The sequence below is a fragment of the Hemitrygon akajei genome, chromosome 11, assembly GCF_048418815.1.
Source record: "Hemitrygon akajei chromosome 11, sHemAka1.3, whole genome shotgun sequence".
In the NCBI taxonomy this organism is placed as follows: Eukaryota; Metazoa; Chordata; class Chondrichthyes; order Myliobatiformes; family Dasyatidae; genus Hemitrygon; species Hemitrygon akajei.
The window spans coordinates 3761413-3781061 of record NC_133134.1 but is presented as its reverse complement, the minus strand read 5'-3'; the positions used below and the strand labels follow the sequence as shown (position 1 = coordinate 3781061).

The 19649-nt window shown below is 50.1% G+C and overlaps 1 protein-coding gene across 1 annotated transcript in view; it reads right to left on the bottom strand.

The window, feature by feature from the left end:
- Window positions 1-18505, bottom strand: part of telo2 (TEL2, telomere maintenance 2, homolog (S. cerevisiae)) — a 45159-nt gene extending 26654 nt beyond the window's left edge. Inside the window, exons 1-9 of the mRNA XM_073060064.1 lie at window positions 18405-18505; window positions 15775-16115; window positions 14830-15101; window positions 6900-6968; window positions 4947-5094; window positions 3808-3910; window positions 2065-2133; window positions 1039-1180; window positions 548-684 (exon numbers count right to left, since the gene is read on the bottom strand). Of these exons, the coding sequence (XP_072916165.1) occupies window positions 548-684; window positions 1039-1180; window positions 2065-2133; window positions 3808-3910; window positions 4947-5094; window positions 6900-6968; window positions 14830-15101; window positions 15775-16103 (1269 nt within the window). The 5' untranslated portion in view covers window positions 16104-16115; window positions 18405-18505. The remainder of the gene's footprint in view (window positions 1-547; window positions 685-1038; window positions 1181-2064; window positions 2134-3807; window positions 3911-4946; window positions 5095-6899; window positions 6969-14829; window positions 15102-15774; window positions 16116-18404) is intronic.
- Window positions 18506-19649: the final 1144 nt, after the last annotated feature.

Here is a 19649-nt window from a genome sequence, read left to right as displayed (position 1 = left end):
TGCCAGTGATAATAAACCTGATTCTGATTCTAAAAGGGATATCAGGGGCAGCTTCATCATACAAATGGAGCTGCATATTTGGAATGAGCCGCCAGAAATAGTGATTGAGGCAGGCATATTAGCAATGTTTAAAATTCATCTAGGTAAGTACATGGATGCAAGAGGTTTAGAGGGCTATGGGCCAAACCTGGGCAGATGAAACTAGCTTACTGGACAACACAGTCAGCATAGACTAGGGTCAAAGAGCCTGTTTTCTTGCTGTTTGACTCTAGTGCTGAGAGACCCACTGCAGCTGCCCTGCCAAACTTCCCATTCTTACCTTGTCTGTTCTAAAACGTCACCATGCCCCGTCCCTCGTCTCACTATGACCCAGTCCACGTGAATCACTCCCCTCCCTGGGTTCCCACTGCCCAGCTGTGCTGCAGAGGTTGACAGTGACTCTGGTGGGAAATTTACTGTCAGTTGAAACATCCAAGTCCTACCCCCTTACACATTCCAGCCCCGCTCCTTCACTCAGGTATCCACCAGCTTGTCCCCACCGACTCACCTGGAAGGTCAGGCGGTATTCTCTGGTGTCCACCTTCGCGCTGATGCACTCTGCGACCACCATCCCTAGCCGGCGCACTCGCACCAGACTGCTGTCCAGGTGACAGTCCACACCTCCCGTCATCAGAGAGAGAAGCTCTGCAGAGGAAGAGTCACACAGACTGGGGCTGGCCCACTGCACACACTCTCCCCACTCCCAACCCAACTTCCTCCCCTACTCCATAACTTTTCCCCACCCCCTCTCCTCTCCTAAGACATACCAGACCACAATCTCTCCCTACTCCCCACTGCCTAATTCCTTACCCAAATCCCACTGCACACCGCACATCTCCCAACTCCACCACACTCTCTACTCACCCCACAACCTCCCCTCTCCCTACTGCACATTCTATCATTAACACATACCCTCTCCCCACCATTTTACCCTATACTCCCAACCCCCAACAACCAGTAATGCCCCATTGACTCAGTGAGCCCCTCCTTCCCCCTCACCTGCTCGGTGATGCTGGGTCTGTGCCTGACTGAGCTCTCCAAGAGCAATGACGATGGCCCTGCTGATGTACACTTGCTGCTCGATTGGGCTGTGCCTGACCGCACTCCGGCTGCCCCAGATCTCCAGCAGCCTCTTCAGCACCTGCACTCAGACACAGGCCCACCCTTCATTAGCCGTCAGGTAATGTTGTAGCTCTATAAAGTTCTGGCTAGACCACACTTGGAATATTGTGTTCAGTTCTGGTTTCCTCTTATAGGAATGATGTGGAAGCTTTCAAGAGGGTACAGAGGGGATTTACCAAGATGCTACCTGGATTAGAGAGCATGTTTTATGAGGATAGTCAAAGGTTTTTCTCTTTGGAGAAAAAGAGGATGAGAGGTGACATGATACAGGTGTACAACATGATACGAGACACAGATAGAATGGGCAGCCAGAGACTTCTTCCCAGGGCAGAGATGGAAAATATGAGACGGCACCTATGTCTATAAGCTATCTTACGTATTTATCTTTATTGTGTTTTTTTAAAATTACTGTGTTCTTTATCTTATGGTGTGTTTTTTGTGCTGCATTGGATCTAGAGTAACAATTATTTCACTCGCATTAGCACTTGTGTACTGGAAATGAAATTATACAATCTTGAATAATTTTAAGGTGATCGGAGGAAAGTATGGTGGGGGGGAGATGTCAGAGGTAGGTTTCTTACACAGAGGCAAATACGTTAGGGATAGGCACATGGATGATAGAAAAATGGAGGGCTATGTGAGAGGGAAGAGTTATATTGATCTTGGAGCAGATTAAAAGGTTAACACTACATTGTGCTGCACTGTTCGATGTTCAGTGATCTACTCCCCACTCACAACCTCAGTCTCCGCCGCCGCTGAGACTGCAGTCCTGCTCCAGTATCTCGCTGTGGTCAAATTCGGGGGTCGTTCCCTGCTCCAGTGATCAGATGCCACAACTACAGCCTTACAGCAAACCCCCAGCTGGTAGCAAGATCCCTTCCCCAACACCATTGTCCCACTTACCTCTATTAACAGGGTGTCCCGAGTCACCTCCCTGGCCAGGTATCCCAGCAGGCTTTGTAGGACAGACGTCTGTGCTAAGCAGAGAGACAACATCAGTCCCTCACCTGAACATGGTCCCCAACGCCCGAAATCCCAAAACAATACCTCCATACTGAGTTGCTCCTCACTATCCGTACACTTCTTGGATTCAGATATATTTGTCAATTGTACATTGAAACATATAGTGAAACACTTTGTTGGCTGCCACAGTAGCGTAGCGGTTAGCACACTGCTAATACATGTCACGGCATCATTGTTCAGAGTTAAACTCTGCTACTGTCTATAAGGAGTTTGTTTTCTCCATGACTGCGTGGGTTTCCTCTGGGTGCTCCGATTTCCTCTCACACTTTAAAGATGTACAGGTCAGTGAATTGTGGCCATGTAACATTGGCACCGGAGGCCAGACTGAGTGGCTTCCCCATCTTAGAGTCAACCAGAAGAGACAGGAGAGAGACCAACCTGTTATGTAAATAATTCTACTCAATACCAAACTGCAACAATGAGTACACTTCAACGTAATGGTTAATGTGATGCTATTACACCTCAGGGCTCCAGAGTTTGGAGTTCAATTCTGGCACCTTCTGTAAGGAGTTTGTACATTTCTCCCCAAGAACAGTGGGTTTCCTCCCAGGTGCTCTGGTCTCCTCTCACAGTCCGAAGATGTACTGGCTGGTAGGTTAATTGTCCTGTGATTAGGCTTGGGTTAAATAGGTGGGTTGCTGGGCAGTACAGCTTAGAAGGGCCTGTTCCGCACTGTACCTCTAAATAAAATAAAAATAACTACAGAATGGTGCGGGGGAATGGGAGGACCTGCCAAAGTACAGCCAATGCCACTGCTGGGTACTATCACACCCAATTAAATTGATCTTGAGTCACACACTCATGGATTAGCAAGTCCAGTTTCTGGGTAAGCTTCCTACTGAGGAAGTGCACCAACATTCACCGGACAGGTTCCTGGCAATGTGGGTCTTCACTGAGGAGAGATTAAGCAGTTGGCACCGGAAAAATGGCATCACTTGCGGGCTGCCGAGCACATTCTCGGACTCTGTTGGTCATTGTACATTTTGATGTACTGTACATGTGACAAATAAAGCTGATCCTTACCTTTGAAGATAAATGATAACCTTTATTTGTCATATGCATATCAAGACATACAGTGAAATGCATTGTTTGTGTCAGCGAGCAACACAGTCTGAGGATTTACTGGGGCAGTCCACAAGTGTTACCATGCTTCTGGTGCCAATACAGAATGCCCACAACCTACTAAGCCTAACCTTTGGACAGTGGGAGGAAACCCTCGCAAGAACATACAAACTCCTCGCATTCAGCAGCAGGAATCGAAGCCTGGTCATCGGTGCTGTCCCACCCATCATCCTGGCTTGGAAATATACCCCCGTTTCATCACCGTCACTAGCTCCACCTCCAGGAACTTCCACTGTCACTGTCGGAAAAGGCAATGCATGCATCCCAGGGCATGATCAAGTTCAAGTTTAATTGTTATTCAACCGTACAGATGTGTACAGCTATACGAAACAGCATTCCTTTGGGACCATGGTGCAAAACACAGTACATACATCCCACATAACACATGTGGTTACCATTACACAGTCACAAAAATTAATATTAGCATAGAAATGAACACAAAAAACCTCACCCCCAACTCCATCCTCTGTACTCCCAGTACCCAGCCTGCTCCACACCCACCTTATGGTGATACTGTAAGAGAAGCAGTTTATGCGTCAGGAGAAACTCAGCCTTCTTGTTCTTCAAAACGATACTGCCTAGCAACCGAGATAATACTTCGGGACTGAGGAGAAAAGGGGAGACAATAAGGAAATGATGGCCCTTTCCTGGAGACCCTCCCCACCAACAGCATACAGATCATAAATACAAGATATTCTGCAGACAGGAAATCCAAAGTAACACACACAAATACTGGAGGAACTCAACATGTCAGTTAGCAACTGTGGAGGGGAATAAGCAGTCGACATTTTGGGAGAGACCCTTTATCAGGTCATAAAAGCACACTAACGCAGCATCTCCTCCGGTGTGCTGCTCTCTCTGCACAGCTGAATCATACAGTCACCCATTTAACAGCATGTCGCTCCTTTACACTACGCCTCCCCCAGTGCATGCTCCCTCAGCACAGCTTCATGCTCACCGCTCTTGGTGGCCACTCCTCGTTGAGGCGCTGAGCAAGGTGGCCCAGACAATCTGCTGCTGCAGCCAGGTTCAGGAAGAATTATCCCTCAACCATCAGGCTCTTGAATCAAATTTCACTTCATTCCCCATCACTGAACTGTTCTCACAACCTATGGACTTATTTTTAAGGACTCTTCATCTCACGTTCTCGATATTTATTGCTTATTTGCCTACCTTTTTTTTTTGCTTTGTATTTACTGTCAATGCCCATAAGAAAATGAATCTTAGGGCTGTAGATGGTGACATTATATATAGTTTTTAGAGATACAGCATGGATCATGGCCATCCACCCACCTATTTAACCCTAGCCTAATCACAGGAGAGCCTGCAATGACCAGTTAATGTACTAACCAAGAGGAAACTCCCCCGTTTCAGAGGGAGAATATACAACCTATTTATAGACAGTACTGGAATTGAAGTCCAGACTCGAGAACTCCCCCGAACTGTTATAGTGTCAAACTAACTGCTATGTTGCTGAGGACATATTTGTGCTGTGATAGTAAATTTACTTTAAACTCCATCATTTACTTTGGAAACTATGACTCCTGGGTAGTTGCTGCCTCTTGTACCCCAACCCCTTCCCCAGCTTTGAGATGCTCACATCTCAGCCTTGGCCCCGCAGCCTCTCTCCCTGGACTCACCCTTCCGCTCTCTGGACCACACCAGACAGCACGCTCTCCATCCAACGCTCTGGTACACACTCCACCAATCGCCAGCAGATCCGCCGCCAGATGCAATCCGACTGGGTAAGGAAAGCAAGCTCGGGCACCAACACTCCCAGAACACCGTCTGAGGAAACAGGAGTCAATCAGAGGCAGGAGAAGTGGGCTCAATGGGCCACGTGGTCTGTTCAACTCCCAACCCCCATCCAGGGGCAATATATGGGGCTCCAGCAGTGAACCCGGAAGACATTATTTTGTGTGTGGGGAGAGCAGAGCCTTACATTTATACTGGGAGAGAAAGCAATTGCTAAATTCCTTCAGAGGTCACTGTGTAACTGGCCTTTCCCAGGCTGCCGCACTGGAGGAATTCCCTCAGAGTGTCTCAGGTCACTGTGTAACTGGCCTTTCCCTGACTCCTGCACTGGAGGAATTCCCTCAGAGTGTCTCAGGTCACTGTGTAACTGGCCTTTCCCAGGCTGCCGCACTGGAGGAATTCCCTCAGAGTGTCTCAGGTCACTGTGTAACTGGCCTTTCCCTGACTCCTGCACAGGAGGAATTCCCTCAAACTGGCCTTTCCCAGGCTGCCGCACTGGAGGAATTCCCTCAGAGTGTCTCAGGTCACTGTGTAACTGGCCTTTCCCAGGCTGCCGCACTGGAGGAATTCCCTCAGAGTGTCTCAGGTCACTGTGTAACTGGCCTTTCCCTGACTCCTGCACAGGAGGAATTCCCTCAAACTGGCCTTTCCCAGGCTGCCGCACTGGAGGAATTCCCTCAGAGTGTCTCAGGTCAGTGTGTAACTGGCCTTTCCCTGACTCCTGCACAGGAGGAATTCCCTCAGAGTGTCTCAGGTCACTGTGTAACTGGCCTTTCCCAGGCTGCCGCACTGGAGGAATTCCCTCAGAGTGTCTCAGGTCACTGTGTAACTGGCCTTTCCCAGGCAGCCGCACTGGAGGAATTCCCTCAGAGTGTCTCAGGTCACTGTGTAACTGGCCTTTCCCAGGCTGCCGCACTGGAGGAATTCCCTCAGAGTGTCTCAGGTCAGTGTGTAACTGGCCTTTCCCTGACTCCTGCACAGGAGGAATTCCCTCAAACTGGCCTTTCCCAGGCTGCCGCACTGGAGGAATTCCCTCAGAGTGTCTCAGGTCACTGTGTAACTGGCCTTTCCCTGACTCCTGCACAAGAGGAATTCTGCAGCTGGTCCTATGTCACTTGAACCTGGTTGTTTTATGGATTAATTGTTATCTTATTAGTCAGAGCTAGGTTTTGTAAAATATGACATTTTTGTTCTCTCTTCTTCTTTCATTTGTCGTTCTTGTAACACCAAAGGGACATAAGCAATAAGTTTCACGTCTGATTCTTGAGTTTGGAACTTCTGGATTGCAAAAACACCAGGATTAACAGCCTCAAACAGAGTTCTGACAATTCTTCACTTCAGGGTCCCTCTTTTTTGAGGCACTTCCTGGGCTCTTCAAACAGTCCAACCTCACCGTACTCAACCCCTGCCCTTCTGCCTGTCCAGGTACAGTGAGACCCTGAACAAGACCAGACCCCATGGTAATAGCTGAACCTCTTGCACGCCGGATGATGGGGACCTCTTAATGCCTCAAAAAGGCAGCATCCATCATTAAGGACATACCCTCTTCTCATTCCTACCATCAGTGAGGTGGTAGGTGCCTGAAGCCACACAAACAACCTTTTATGAATGGCTTCTTCCCCTCCGTCATCAGATTTATGAATGGTCCATGAACCCATTAACACTACCTCACTTTCTTGCTCTCTTTTTGCACTTTTTATGTATTCTTACTGTAATATTTAGTACATATTTATGTATTACAATATTCTGCTGCCACAAAACAACACATTGACGGCATATGTCAGCGATAATAAATACGATTCTGATCGAAGTCACCAAGCGGGGTGTCTCAGACTCACCACTGTGTCCCTGAATGCAGATCTTCCCCAATAGCTGAGAGACGAAGGAGAGGGAACTGTCCGAACCGCCTGAAAGAGAAGGTAGCAAGTCAGGGGCCGGCAACTAACTGCCCAACGTAAGACAGAATGAACTCCTGTCCCAAGCCTACACTCCTAGTGTCAGTGAGAGACTTGAGCTGCTAACTTGTACACTCCAGTCAGGTTAACATAGAATATAGAACAGTACAGTACACGATGCATTCCAACCCTTCGAGCTGTACCGCCAGCAACTCTTGATCTAACTCTAGCCTAATTGCAGGACAATTTTCTGATTAATCTATCAACTGTTACATCTTTGGACTGTGGGAAGAAACCAGAGCACTGGAAGGAAACCCATGCATTCCATGAAGATAATGAATAAACTCTTTAAAGTGGACGCCGGGATTGGACTCCGAAGTCCCAAGCTGTAATAGTGTTGCGCTGACCACTAGGCCTCTGTGGTGGCCCATGTAGTGCTGAATCTGCTCTGCCACTCCATCGTGGCTGATTCATTATCCCTCTCAACCCCATTCTCCTGCCCTCTCCCTCTCAACCCCATTCTCCTGCCTTCTCCCTCTCAACCCCATTCTCCTGCCTTCTCCCTCTCAACCCCATTCTCCTGCCTTCTCCCTCTCAACCCCATTCTCCTGCCGTGTCCCTCTCAACCCCATTCTCCTGTCGTGTCCCTCTCAACCCCATTCTCCTGCCGTGTCCCTCTCAATCCCATTCTCCTGCCGTGTCCTTCTCAATCCCATTCTCCTGCCTTCTCCCTCTCAATCCCATTCTCCTGCCTTCTCCCTCTCAACCCCATTCTCCTGCCTTCTCCCTCTCAATCCCATTCTCCTGCCTTCTCACTCTCAACTCCATTCTCCTGCCTTCTCCCTCTCAACCCCATTCTCCAGCCTTCTCCCTCTCAACCCCATTCTCCTGCCTTCTCCCTCTCAACCCCATTCTCCTGCCGTCCTTCTCAATCCCATTCTCCTGCCTTCTCCCTCTCAATCCCATTCTCCTGCCTTCTCACTCTCAATCCCATTCTCCTGCCTTCTCACTCTCAACCCCATTCTCCTGCCTTCTCCCTCTCAACCCCATTCTCCTGCCGTCCTTCTCAATCCCATTCTCCTGCCTTCTCCCTCTCAATCCCATTCTCCTGCCTTCTCACTCTCAATCCCATTCTCCTGCCTTCTCACTCTCAACTCCATTCTCCTGCCTTCTCCCTCTCAACCCCATTCTCCAGCCTTCTCCCTCTCAACCCCATTCTCCTGCCTTCTCCCTCTCAACCCCATTCTCCTGCCTTCTCCCTCTCAACCCCATTCTCCTGCCGTCCTTCTCAACCCCATTCTCCTGCCTTCTCCCTCTCAACCCCATTCTCCTCCCTCTCAACCCCATTCTCCTGCCTTCTCCCTCTCAACCCCATTCTCCTGCCCTCTCCCTCTCAACCCCATTCTCCTGCCCTCTCCCTCTCAACCCCATTCTCCTGCCCTCTCCCTCTCAACCCCATTCTCCTGCCTTCTCCCTCTCAACCCCATTCTCCTGCCTTCTCCCTCTCAACCCCATTCTCCTGCCTTCTCCCTCTCAACCCCATTCTCCTGCCTTCTCCCTCTCAACCCCATTCTCCTGCCGTGTCCCTCTCAACCCCATTCTCCTGCCCTCTCCCTCTCAACCCCATTCTCCTGCCTTCTCCCTCTCAACCCCATTCTCCTGCCTTCTCCCTCTCAATCCCATTCTCCTGCCTTCTCCCTCTCAACCCCATTCTCCTCCCTCTCCCTCTCAATCCCATTCTCCTGCCATCTCCATCTCAACCCCATTCTCCTGCCTTCTTCCTCTCAACCCCATTCTCCAGCCTTCTCCCTCTCAACCCCATTCTCCTGCCTTCTCCCTCTCAACCCCATTCTCCTGCCCTCTCCCTCTCAACCCCATTCTCCTGCCGTGTCCCTCTCAATCCCATTCTCCTGCCTTCTCCCTCTCAACCCCATTCTCCTGCCTTCTCCATCTCTACCCCATTCTCCTGCCTTCTCCCTCTCAACCCCATTCTCCTGCCTTCTCCCTCTCAACCCCATTCTCCTGCATTCTCCATCTCTACCCCATTCTCCTGCCTTCTGCATCTCTACCCCATTCTCCTGCCTTCTCCCTCTCAACCCCATTCTCCAGCCTTCTCCCTCTCAACCCCATTCTCCTGCCCTCTCCCTCTCAACCCCATTCTCCTGCCCTCTCCCTCTCAACCCCATTCTCCAGCCTTCTCCCTCTCAACCCCATTCTCCTGCCTTCTCCCTCTCAACCCCATTCTCCTGCCCTCTCCCTCTTAACCCCATTCTCCTCCCTCTCAACCCCATTCTCCTGCCCTCTCCCTCTCAACCCCATTCTCCTGCCTTCTCCCTCTCAATCCCATTCTCCTGCCTTCTCCCTCTCAACCCCATTCTCCTCCCTCTCCCTCTCAATCCCATTCTCCTGCCTTCTCCCTCTCAACCCCATTCTCCTGCCCTCTCCCTCTCAACCCCATTCTCCTGCCTTCTCCCTCTCAACCCCATTCTCCTGCCCTCTCCCTCTCAACCCCATTCTCCTCCCTCTCCCTCTCAACCCCATTCTCCTGCCCTCTCCCTCTCAACCCCATTCTCCTCCCTCTCCCTCTCAATCCCATTCTCCTCCCTCTCCCTCTCAACCCCATTCTCCTGCCCTCTCCCTCTCAACCCCATTCTCCTCCCTCTCCCTCTCAATCCCATTCTCCTGCCTTCTCCCTCTCAACCCCATTCTCCTCCCTCTCCCTCTCAATCCCATTCTCCTGCCTTCTCCCTCTCAATCCCATTCTCCTGCCTTCTCCCTCTCAACCCCATTCTCCTGCCCTCTCCCTCTCAACCCCATTCTCCTGCCCTCTCCCTCTCAACCCCATTCTCCTGCCTTCTTCCTCTCAACCCCATTCTCCAGCCTTCTCCCTCTCAACCCCATTCTCCTCCCTCTCCCTCTCAATCCCATTCTCCTGCCCTCTCCCTCTCAACCCCATTCTCCTCCCTCTCCCTCTCAACCCCATTCTCCTGCCCTCTCCCTCTCAACCCCATTCTCCTGCCCTCTCCCTCTCAACCCCATTCTCCTGCCTTCTTCCTCTCAACCCCATTCTCCAGCCTTCTCCCTCTCAATCCCATTCTCCTCCCTCTCCCTCTCAACCCCATTCTCCTGCCCTCTCCCTCTCAACCCCATTCTCCTGCCCTCTCCCTCTTAACCCCATTCTCCTCCCTCTCAACCCCATTCTCCTGCCCTCTCCCTCTCAACCCCATTCTCCTGCCTTCTCCCTCTCAATCCCATTCTCCTGCCTTCTCCCTCTCAACCCCATTCTCCTCCCTCTCCCTCTCAATCCCATTCTCCTGCCTTCTCCCTCTCAACCCCATTCTCCTGCCCTCTCCCTCTCAACCCCATTCTCCTGCCTTCTCCCTCTCAACCCCATTCTCCTGCCCTCTCCCTCTCAACCCCATTCTCCTCCCTCTCCCTCTCAACCCCATTCTCCTGCCTTCTCCCTCTCAACCCCATTCTCCTGCCCTCTCCCTCTCAACCCCATTCCCCTGCCCTCTCCCTCTCAACCCCATTCTCCTGCCTTCTCCCTCTCAACCCCATTCTCCTGCCGTGTCCCTCTCAACCCCATTCTCCTGCCGTGTCCCTCTCAACCCCATTCTCCTGCCCTCTCCCTCTCAACCCCATTCTCCTGCCCTCTCCCTCTCAATCCCATTCTCCTGCCCTCTCCCTCTCAATCCCATTCTCCTGCCTTCTCCCTCTCAACCCCATTCTCCTGCCTTCTCCCTCTCAATCCCATTCTCCTGCCTTCTCCCTCTCAACCCCATTCTCCTGCCCTCTCCCTCTCAACCCCATTCTCCTGCCTTCTCCCTCTCAACCCCATTCTCCTGCCCTCTCCCTCTCAACCCCATTCTCCTGCCTTCTCCCTCTCAATCCCATTCTCCTGCCCTCTCCCTCTCAACCCCATTCTACTGCCCTCTCCCTCTCAATCCCATTCTCCTGCCTTCTCCCTCTCAACCCCATTCTCCTGCCTTCTCCCTCTCAACCCCATTCTCCTGCCTTCTCCCTCTCAATCCCATTCTCCTGCCCTCTCCCTCTCAATCCCATTCTCCTGCCCTCTCCCTCTCAATCCCATTCTCCTGCCTTCTCCCTCTCAACCCCATTCTCCTGCCTTCTCCCTCTCAACCCCATTCTCCTGCCTTCTCCCTCTCAACCCCATTCTCCTGCCCTCTCCCTCTCAACCCCATTCTCCTGCCGTGTCCCTCTCAACCCCATTCTCCTGCCTTCTCCCTCTCAATCCCATTCTCCTGCCTTCTCCCTCTCAACCCCATTCTCCTGCCGTGTCCCTCTCAACCCCATTCTCCTGCCGTGTCCCTCTCAACCCCATTCTCCTGCCTTCTCCCTCTCAATCCCATTCTCCTGCCGTGCCCCTCTCAACCCCATTCTCCTGCCTTCTCCCTCTCAACCCCATTCTCCTGCCCTCTCCCTCTCAACCCCATTCTCCTGCCGTCCTTCTCAATCCCATTCTCCTGCCTTCTCCCTCTCAATCCCATTCTCCTGCCCTCTCCCTCTCAACCCCATTCTCCTGCATTCTCCCTCTCAATCCCATTCTACTGCCCTCTCCCTCTCAACCCCATTCTCCTGCCCTCTCCCTCAATCCCATTCTCCTGCATTCTCCCTCTCAATCCCATTCTCCAGCCTTCTCCCTCTCAACCCCATTCTCCTGCCTTCTCCCTCTCAACCCCATTCTCCTGCCCTCTCCCTCTCAACCCCATTCTCCTGCCGTGTCCCTCTCAACCCCATTCTCCTGCCGTGTCCCTCTCAACCCCATTCTCCTGCCGTGTCCCTCTCAACCCCATTCTCCTGCCTTCTCCCTCTCAACCCCATTCTCCTGCCTTCTCCCTCTCAACCCCATTCTCCTGCCTTCTCCCTCTCAACCCCATTCTCCTGCCTTCTCCCTCTCAACCCCATTCTCCTGCCGTGTCCCTCTCAACCCCATTCTCCTGCCGTGTCCCTCTCAACCCCATTCTCCTGCCTTCTCCCTCTCAACCCCATTCTCCTGCCTTCTCCCTCTCAACCCCATTCTCCTGCCTTCTCCCTCTCAACCCCATTCTCCTGCCGTGTCCCTCTCAATCCCATTCTCCTGCCGTGTCCCTCTCAACCCCATTCTCCTGCCTTCTCCCTCTCAACCCCATTCTCCTGCCCTCTCCCTCTCAACCCCATTCTCCTGCCTTCTCCCTCTCAATCCCATTCTCCTGCCGTGTCCCTCTCAACCCCATTCTCCTGCCCTCTCCCTCTCAATCCCATTCTCCTGCCGTCCTTCTCAATCCCATTCTCCTGCCTTCTCCCTCTCAACCCCATTCTCCTGCCTTCTCCCTCTCAACCCCATTCTCCAGCCTTCTCCCTCTCAATCCCATTCTCCTGCCGTGTCCCTCTCAACCCCATTCTCCTGCCGTGTCCCTCTCAACCCCATTCTCCTGCCTTGTCCCGCTCAACCCCATTCTCCTGCCCTCTCCCTCTCAACCCCATTCTCCTGCCTTCTCCCTCTCAACCCCATTCTCCTGCCCTCTCCCTCTCAACCCCATTCTCCTGCCTGCTCCCCATAACCTTTGATGCCCTGATTAATCAAGAATGTCCACAGCCGTCTGTTGCAATGAATTCCACAAGTATTGGTTTTGCACTCTCTTTTTCTACCTCCGATCACTGTCTATTATAATTTATATTCTGTGTATTGTCTGTACCGATGTGCTTGTGATGCTCTTGCAAACAAACTTGTTATTGTACCTGTACCTCACCATACTTGGGCACACGACAATAAATTCAACTAGATACACATTTGAATCTGAAGCTGATTGGTAATAATATTCAGGGAATGATGTAGGAGGATTAGAATGTGGTCAACTGGATCAGCAAATCTGTGGATGACACCAAGATTGGGGCATAGTGGACAATGAGGAAGACTATCAAAGTCTGCAGTGAGATCTGGACCAGTTGAAGACATGGAACTAAAAATATCAAATAGAATTTAATGCAGACAAGTGTGAGGACAAACCAGGGTAGGATTTACACAGTGAGCGACTGAGCACTGAGGAGTAAGGTAGAATAGAGTTAACTGGCAATACAGATCCATATTTCTTTGAAAGTAGCATCACAGATAGAACGGGTCATAAAGAAAGCTTTTGGCATATTGGCCTTCATAGATCAAAGTACTGAGTACAGGACGTACAACCACGCTGGATGAACTCAGTAGGTCGGGCAGCATCCGGTGAAACGAGCAGTCAAACGTCAGGACTGAAGAGGGAGGGGGCAGGGGCCCTATAAAGAAGGTGGGGGGAGGGTGGAAGATGCCAGGTGAAAAACCAATCAGAGGAAAGATCAAGGGGTGGGGGAGGGGAAGCAGGGAGGGGATAGGCAGCAGAGGTGAAGAAGGAATGTAAGGGGAAAGCACTATGGGTGGTAGAAGAAGGCAGAATCATGAGAGAGATGATAGGCAGCTGGAAGAGGCAGAGTGTAAGTGGGATGGGGAAGGGAGAGGGAGGGAATTACCGGAAGTTGGTGAATTCGATGTTCATACCAAGGGGCTGGAGACTACCCAGACGGTATATGAGTTGTTGCTCCTCCAACCTCAGTTTGGCCTCATCATGGCAGTAGAGGAGGCCATGTATGAACATATCCGAATGGGAATGTGAAGCAGAGCTGAAGTGGGTGGCAACTGGGAGATCCTGTCTGTTGTGGCGGACGGAGTGGAGGTGTTCAATGAAGCGGTCCCCCAATCTGTGTCGGGTCTCACCGCACCAGATACAATAGGTGACCCCAACAGACTCAAAAGTGAAGTGTTGCCTCACCTGGAAGGACTGTTTGGGGCCCTGAATGGTGGTAAGAGAGGAAGTGTAGGGACAGGTGTAGCACTTACGCTTGCAGGGATAAGTACCAGGTGGGAGATCTGTGGGGATCAGGAGGGATGTGTGGACCAGGCAATCACAAAGGGAACAATCCCTGCGAAAAGCAGAGAGGGGTAGAGAGGGAAAGGTGTGCTTAGTGGTGGGGTCCTGTTGAAAGTGGCGGAAGTTGCAGAGGATAATATGCTGGATCCAGAGGCTGGTGGGGTGGTAGATGAGGACAAGGGAAACACGGTCCCTGTTGTGGTGACAGGGGGATGGGGTGAGGGCATCATTGATGAGCACAGGAGCTAGGCTGTTATGTTGAAACCGTATAAGACGTTGGCGAGGTCTAATTTGGAATACTGAATATAGTTTTGGTCAATAAATAAGATTGAAAGAGTGGGTAGAAAATTTACAAGGATGTTGCTGGGACTTGAGGACCTGAGTTATAGGGAAAGATTGAAAAGATTAGGACTTCACTTCCTGGAGCATAGAAGAATAAGAGGAGATTTGACATAAGTATACAAGATTCTGAGGTGACTATAAGAAGGCTTTTTCGACGCAGGTTGGGTGAGATAAGAAATAGAGGTCATGGGAGAATGGTGAAATGTTTAAGAGAAACCTGAGAGGGAACTTCTTCACTCAGAGGGTGGTGACAGTGTGGAAGTGGTGGATATGGGTTTGATTTCACTTAAGAGAAATTTGAATAGGTACATGGATAGGAGGAGTATGAAGGATTATGGTCCAGATTGATGGGACTAGGCAGATTAATAATTCTGCACAGACTAGATGGGCCAAAGGTCCTGTTTCTGTGCTGTAGTGCTCTCTCTATGACTGGTTTTGTGGCTGGAAGCCTTTGATCAGGTGTGCAGCGCAGTGATTGATTTTGGGTCCTTTATTTATACATTAAAGCTCTGGGATATGAATGTAGAAGCTTGTCTTATAAGGATAGGTTAAGTGTGCTAGCGCTTTTCTGTTTCGAGTGAAGGCTGCTTCTACTTGTTAAACCAGTTCCTGTTCCATCAGATTCTCACCTCTCAGTCGCTGCCTGACCCTCTCCAGGGCCGACAGCATCTCGTGGCCCAGCAGTGGGTAGTAGTTCTCTGGGTAGAACGCTGCCCGGTTTCTCTCCTGAAGCTTGTTAGCCATGTGATCTGGAAGAGCAGCGATTCTGGCAAGCAGAGGCTCACGGTCTGTTTGTGGAAGTTCGCCATCTTGACTCACCTCCCAGATCAGCTCAGCCATCCGGTGTTCCCGAAGGAACCGCTCCAGGATTTCCACACTTCGGTTCTGCCGGAAGCCCGGGCTGCAACACAGAACCCAGTGGTAACAGATAGGGTGCAGATCAGGATCCAATCGTGGAACGCATTCCCATCCGACAGCGTGGATCAGGATCCAATCCTTGAACGCATTCCCACACAAGAGGGTGTGGATCCATATGCAATCCCAATACATCCCCACCAATCAACAGACTGCAGATCCGGATCTGATCCTAGACCCTATTCCCACCCAACGGACAGAGTTTAGATTGGATTCAATCCCAGACTGCATTCCCACCGACGGACTGAATGTGGATCCAGATTGAATCCTGGAGCCCATTCCCACCCAACGGACAGAGTTTAGATTGGATTCAATCCCAGACTGCATTCCCACCGACGGACTGAATGTGGATCCAGGTTGAATCCTGGAGCCCATTCCCACCCAACGGACAGAGTTTAGATTGGATTCAATCCCAGACTGCATTCCCACCGACGGACTGAATGTGGATCCAGATCGAATCCTGGAGCCCATTCCCACCCAACGGACAGAGTGTAGATCCAGACACAATACCACTGATGGACAGTGTGTGGATTCGGATCCCGTCCCAGACACATACCCAGCAATGGCAGCCGGCCTTGCATTGCCTGATTCCCGGATGGGAAGGCCCCTAACATGGACAAGGGGCAGGGTACCTGGGTGCTGCCCTGGTGGAGGGTTACCTGGCCAAGGTGACAGCATCCAGCAGCACCAGGTAGGCATGGAGTGGAGGGCCATCCAGGAAAAACCCATCCAATAGCTCCCTCTGCTGGTTGTTGGGCAACAGCTGTAACCAATCAGCTTGCAGATTACTGACTAGCACTTGCAGGAACCGGGGGTAATGCGTGTTTAAAAATTCCTGGCTCTGCGGTGAGCGTTCTCCCTCGGTCGGCTCCAGGTACTGCCTCATCGCCTGCAGGGTGCGTGTGATTTCTGCGCCATCCCTGGAGGAGGACAAGGTGCCCAGGGCTTGTCTGACAAAGCTGTGCAATTGTAGAACTTCAGCCTCCATTGGTGACAGGATCTAGAAGAGCAGGTAGAGTGAGCTAAAACCAGCCTCTAACCGACAAACTGTTTAATACCACAAAGGAGTTTTATTCCACACTGCCTCTCTTAAATAAAAATAAATCATCCTCTCTTTTATTACCAACCAACTTTAGATCCAAATCTGTATTTAAGTCATGTGGAATTTACTGTCATGTGCACAAGTACGGTGAGGTAGGGGTACAATGAAACACTTGCAGCAACATCACAGGCACCTCGGTACAGACAACCCTCAGAACATAAATTATACAGGACTGGAAAGAGAGAGCAGTGCTTCAGCTTTCTGAGGAGATTTGACACATCACCAAATATTTCCAAACTTCTATAGATGCAGTGTTGAAAATATCCTGGCTGGTTGCATCACAGCCTGGTGATAACGCAGTTCCAACACTGCAAAAGATTAGTGAACACAGTGGTCCATCACGGGCATGGCCCACCCCACCAATGACAGTATCTAGAGGCAGTGATGCTGCAAGAAAGCAGCACCCATCATCAAAGGCTCCCATCATCCCGGAAATGCCTTTTCTCCGTTACTGTCAGACAACAGGGAGAGAAGCCTGAAGCCCCACAGCACCCGGTTCAGGAACAGCTACTTTCCTACAATCATCCTGCATAACCCTATCCTAACCCAGAAATGGAACTCTGCAGACCACCTCGTGCACTAGTGTTGTTTTGCAAAATTACCTTGTTTTTCATATTTTCCCCTCTCTCTCTGTATAATTTACGTTCTGAGGGTTGTCTGTACTGACGTGCCTGTGATGCTGCTGAAAGTTTTTCGTTGTACCTGTGCCTCACCACACTTATGCACATGACAATAAATTCCAGTTGACATGACTTAAACATGGATCTGGTAATAACAGAGAGAATGATTTATTTTTATTTAGAAATAGCACAGAATAGGCCCTTTGAGCTGTAACGCCCTTAACACCAATTTAACCCTAGTCTAATCCCAGGACAATTAACCTTGCTATTGACCAATTAACCTACTAACCGGAAGTCTTTGGACTGTGGGTAGAAACAGGAGCACCTGGAGAAAACCCATGCATTTCACAGGTCACCGGGATTTAACTCCGAAGCCCTGAGCTGTAACAACATGGCATGAAGTGCAACACGACTGCAGCACCCACCTTGGTTTTACGGTTGGAAGCACTTGCTCGGTGTGTAGCATAGCGATTGATGTTGGGTCCTTTACTTATATATTAAATCAAAATTCAACTTTATTCATCCTATACATTTACTTGCTTCAGAAGTTTTCTGTGGAATTTTAAGGTTTGGGATATGAATATAGAAATATGTTTTTGAGGATAGGTTGAGCATGCGAGGGCTTTTTGGAGCAAAGGAGGATGAGAAGTGACTTGATAGAGGTGTACAAGATTATGAGAACCATAGATCGAGTGGATAGCAGAGACTCCCCCCCACCCCCGGGTGGATATGGATAATACAAGGAACATCATTTTAAAGTGACTGGAGGGAAATGTAATATCAGGGGTGGGCTTATTTCAAACAGAGTGGTGGGTGCTTGGAACTTGTGGCTGGGGGTGGTGGAGGAGGCAGATATGTTAGAGACATTTAAGAGAATTGTAGACACATGGATGATAGAAATCGGACAGCTATAGGGGAAGGGTTAGATTGATCTTTGAGTAAGTTAAAAAGCTGGCACAACATCAGTTTTGCACCCATTTTGAACGCACATCGATAAGGTTAGATACCAGTGAAGAATGTTTCCCCTTATGCACACCTGCTAGCTCTATTTTTGAGTTGTGTGTAAAATTGTGGGCTGAAATTTGCAAGATAAAAAGTGGTTTTTGAAGGATATAGAAAGGGACAATTTCTTTGTGAGGGGGGAATCTCTTAGGCTGGGTCACGACTAGGATTGGAGACAGGGACAAGGGGAGTGAGGGGGAAGAAGCTCCTTTGCTCGTGAATCAGAAAGGAACAGAGAATGGATTTTAAAATGTTTTCTTGGCAGGCTCATGGATTGTTCAGAATTCTGATGGCAGAGGGGAAGAAGCTGTTCCTACCACATTGAATGTGGGTCTTCAGGCTCCCTGATCCCTGGATGGTGGTGGTCCTAATGATGGACTGCCTGAAGATCAGCTCTATGCCAGAGAACCCCTCTCTCTCTCTCTCCCGCTGTTCCCTACTTCCCCTCCTCACTCACCATTCCCCTCCATCCCACCCTCGCCTCGCCTCGCCTCGTCCCTGCCGCAGCTTCAGCGCGCTAGAGAACCCCGCGGGTGCGGCTGTGAGGTTTGGCCGGAGATTTTACCTCAGGCGGGAGGAAATTTCTGGACGGAACCACCAACGGAGATCTTAAGACCGGGCTCACGGCCGGCCCGATCCCATTGGCTGCCACGCGACCACCTGACATTGCTGCGCAATTTTCGACCATGCTTGCGCGTTGACGTCATCCCGGCACGGAGGAGGGTCTATAGATGACGCAATGAACATAGATCAAAGTTCAAAGTAACTTTACTACCGAAGTACATATACGTCACCATATACAACCCTGAGATGCATTTTCTTGTGGGCATACACAGTAAATACAAGAAACATAATAGAATCAATGAAAGACCGCAGGACGGACAAATAACCAATGTGCAAAAGACAACAAACTGTGCTAATACTGTACAAAATAATAAAAATAATAATAAATAATAATCAATAAATATTGAGAACATTGAACAGTTCAGTGATGGGGTGAGTGAAGTTATCCCCACTGGTTCAAGAGCCTGATGGTTGAGGGGTAATAATTGTTCCTGAACCTGATATTGTGGGCCTTGAGGCTCCTGTACCTTCTTCCTGATGTTAGCAGTGAGAAGACAGCATGGCCTGGATGGTGAAGTCCTTGATGATGGATGCTGCTTTCCTGCAACAACACTCTACGTAGATGTGCTCAATCGTTAGGAGGGCTTTCCCTGTGATGGACTGGCCATATCCACTACTTTTTGTAGGATTTTCCGTTCAAGGGCATCGGTGTTTCCATACCAGGCTGTGATGCAACCAGTCCATATACTCTCCACCACACATCTTGTCAAAGTTTTAGATGGCATGCAGAACCTACGCAAACTTCTAAGAAAGTAAAGGAGTTACATGGGAAACTTATAAGACAACTTGTGTGGGAAGGTCTGCTGAAAATCTGAGTCTTACTGCAATCACTCAAGTTGAGTATGAAGAGGTTGTTCCACAAACGGGAGAAAATCTGCAGATGCTGGAAATCTGAGCAACACACACAAAATGCTGGAGGAACTCAACAGGTCAGGCAGCATCTATGGAAAATAGTACACAGTCAATGTTTCGGACTGAGACCCTTCATCAGGATGAAGGGACTGTTTATTGGTGGGTCCTAGATGTCTCAAGGAGGCAGCATTCCTCATTAAGTGGTGGTTGTGGTTGGTGGTGGGTCTTTTGGTTATTCAGTCTGATTTCGCAGCCGACACTTGTTCTCTGTGGCACAGTGGAGGTAACTTTAAAATCCAAATACACTACATCCTCTGTATCTCTCTCATCTTCA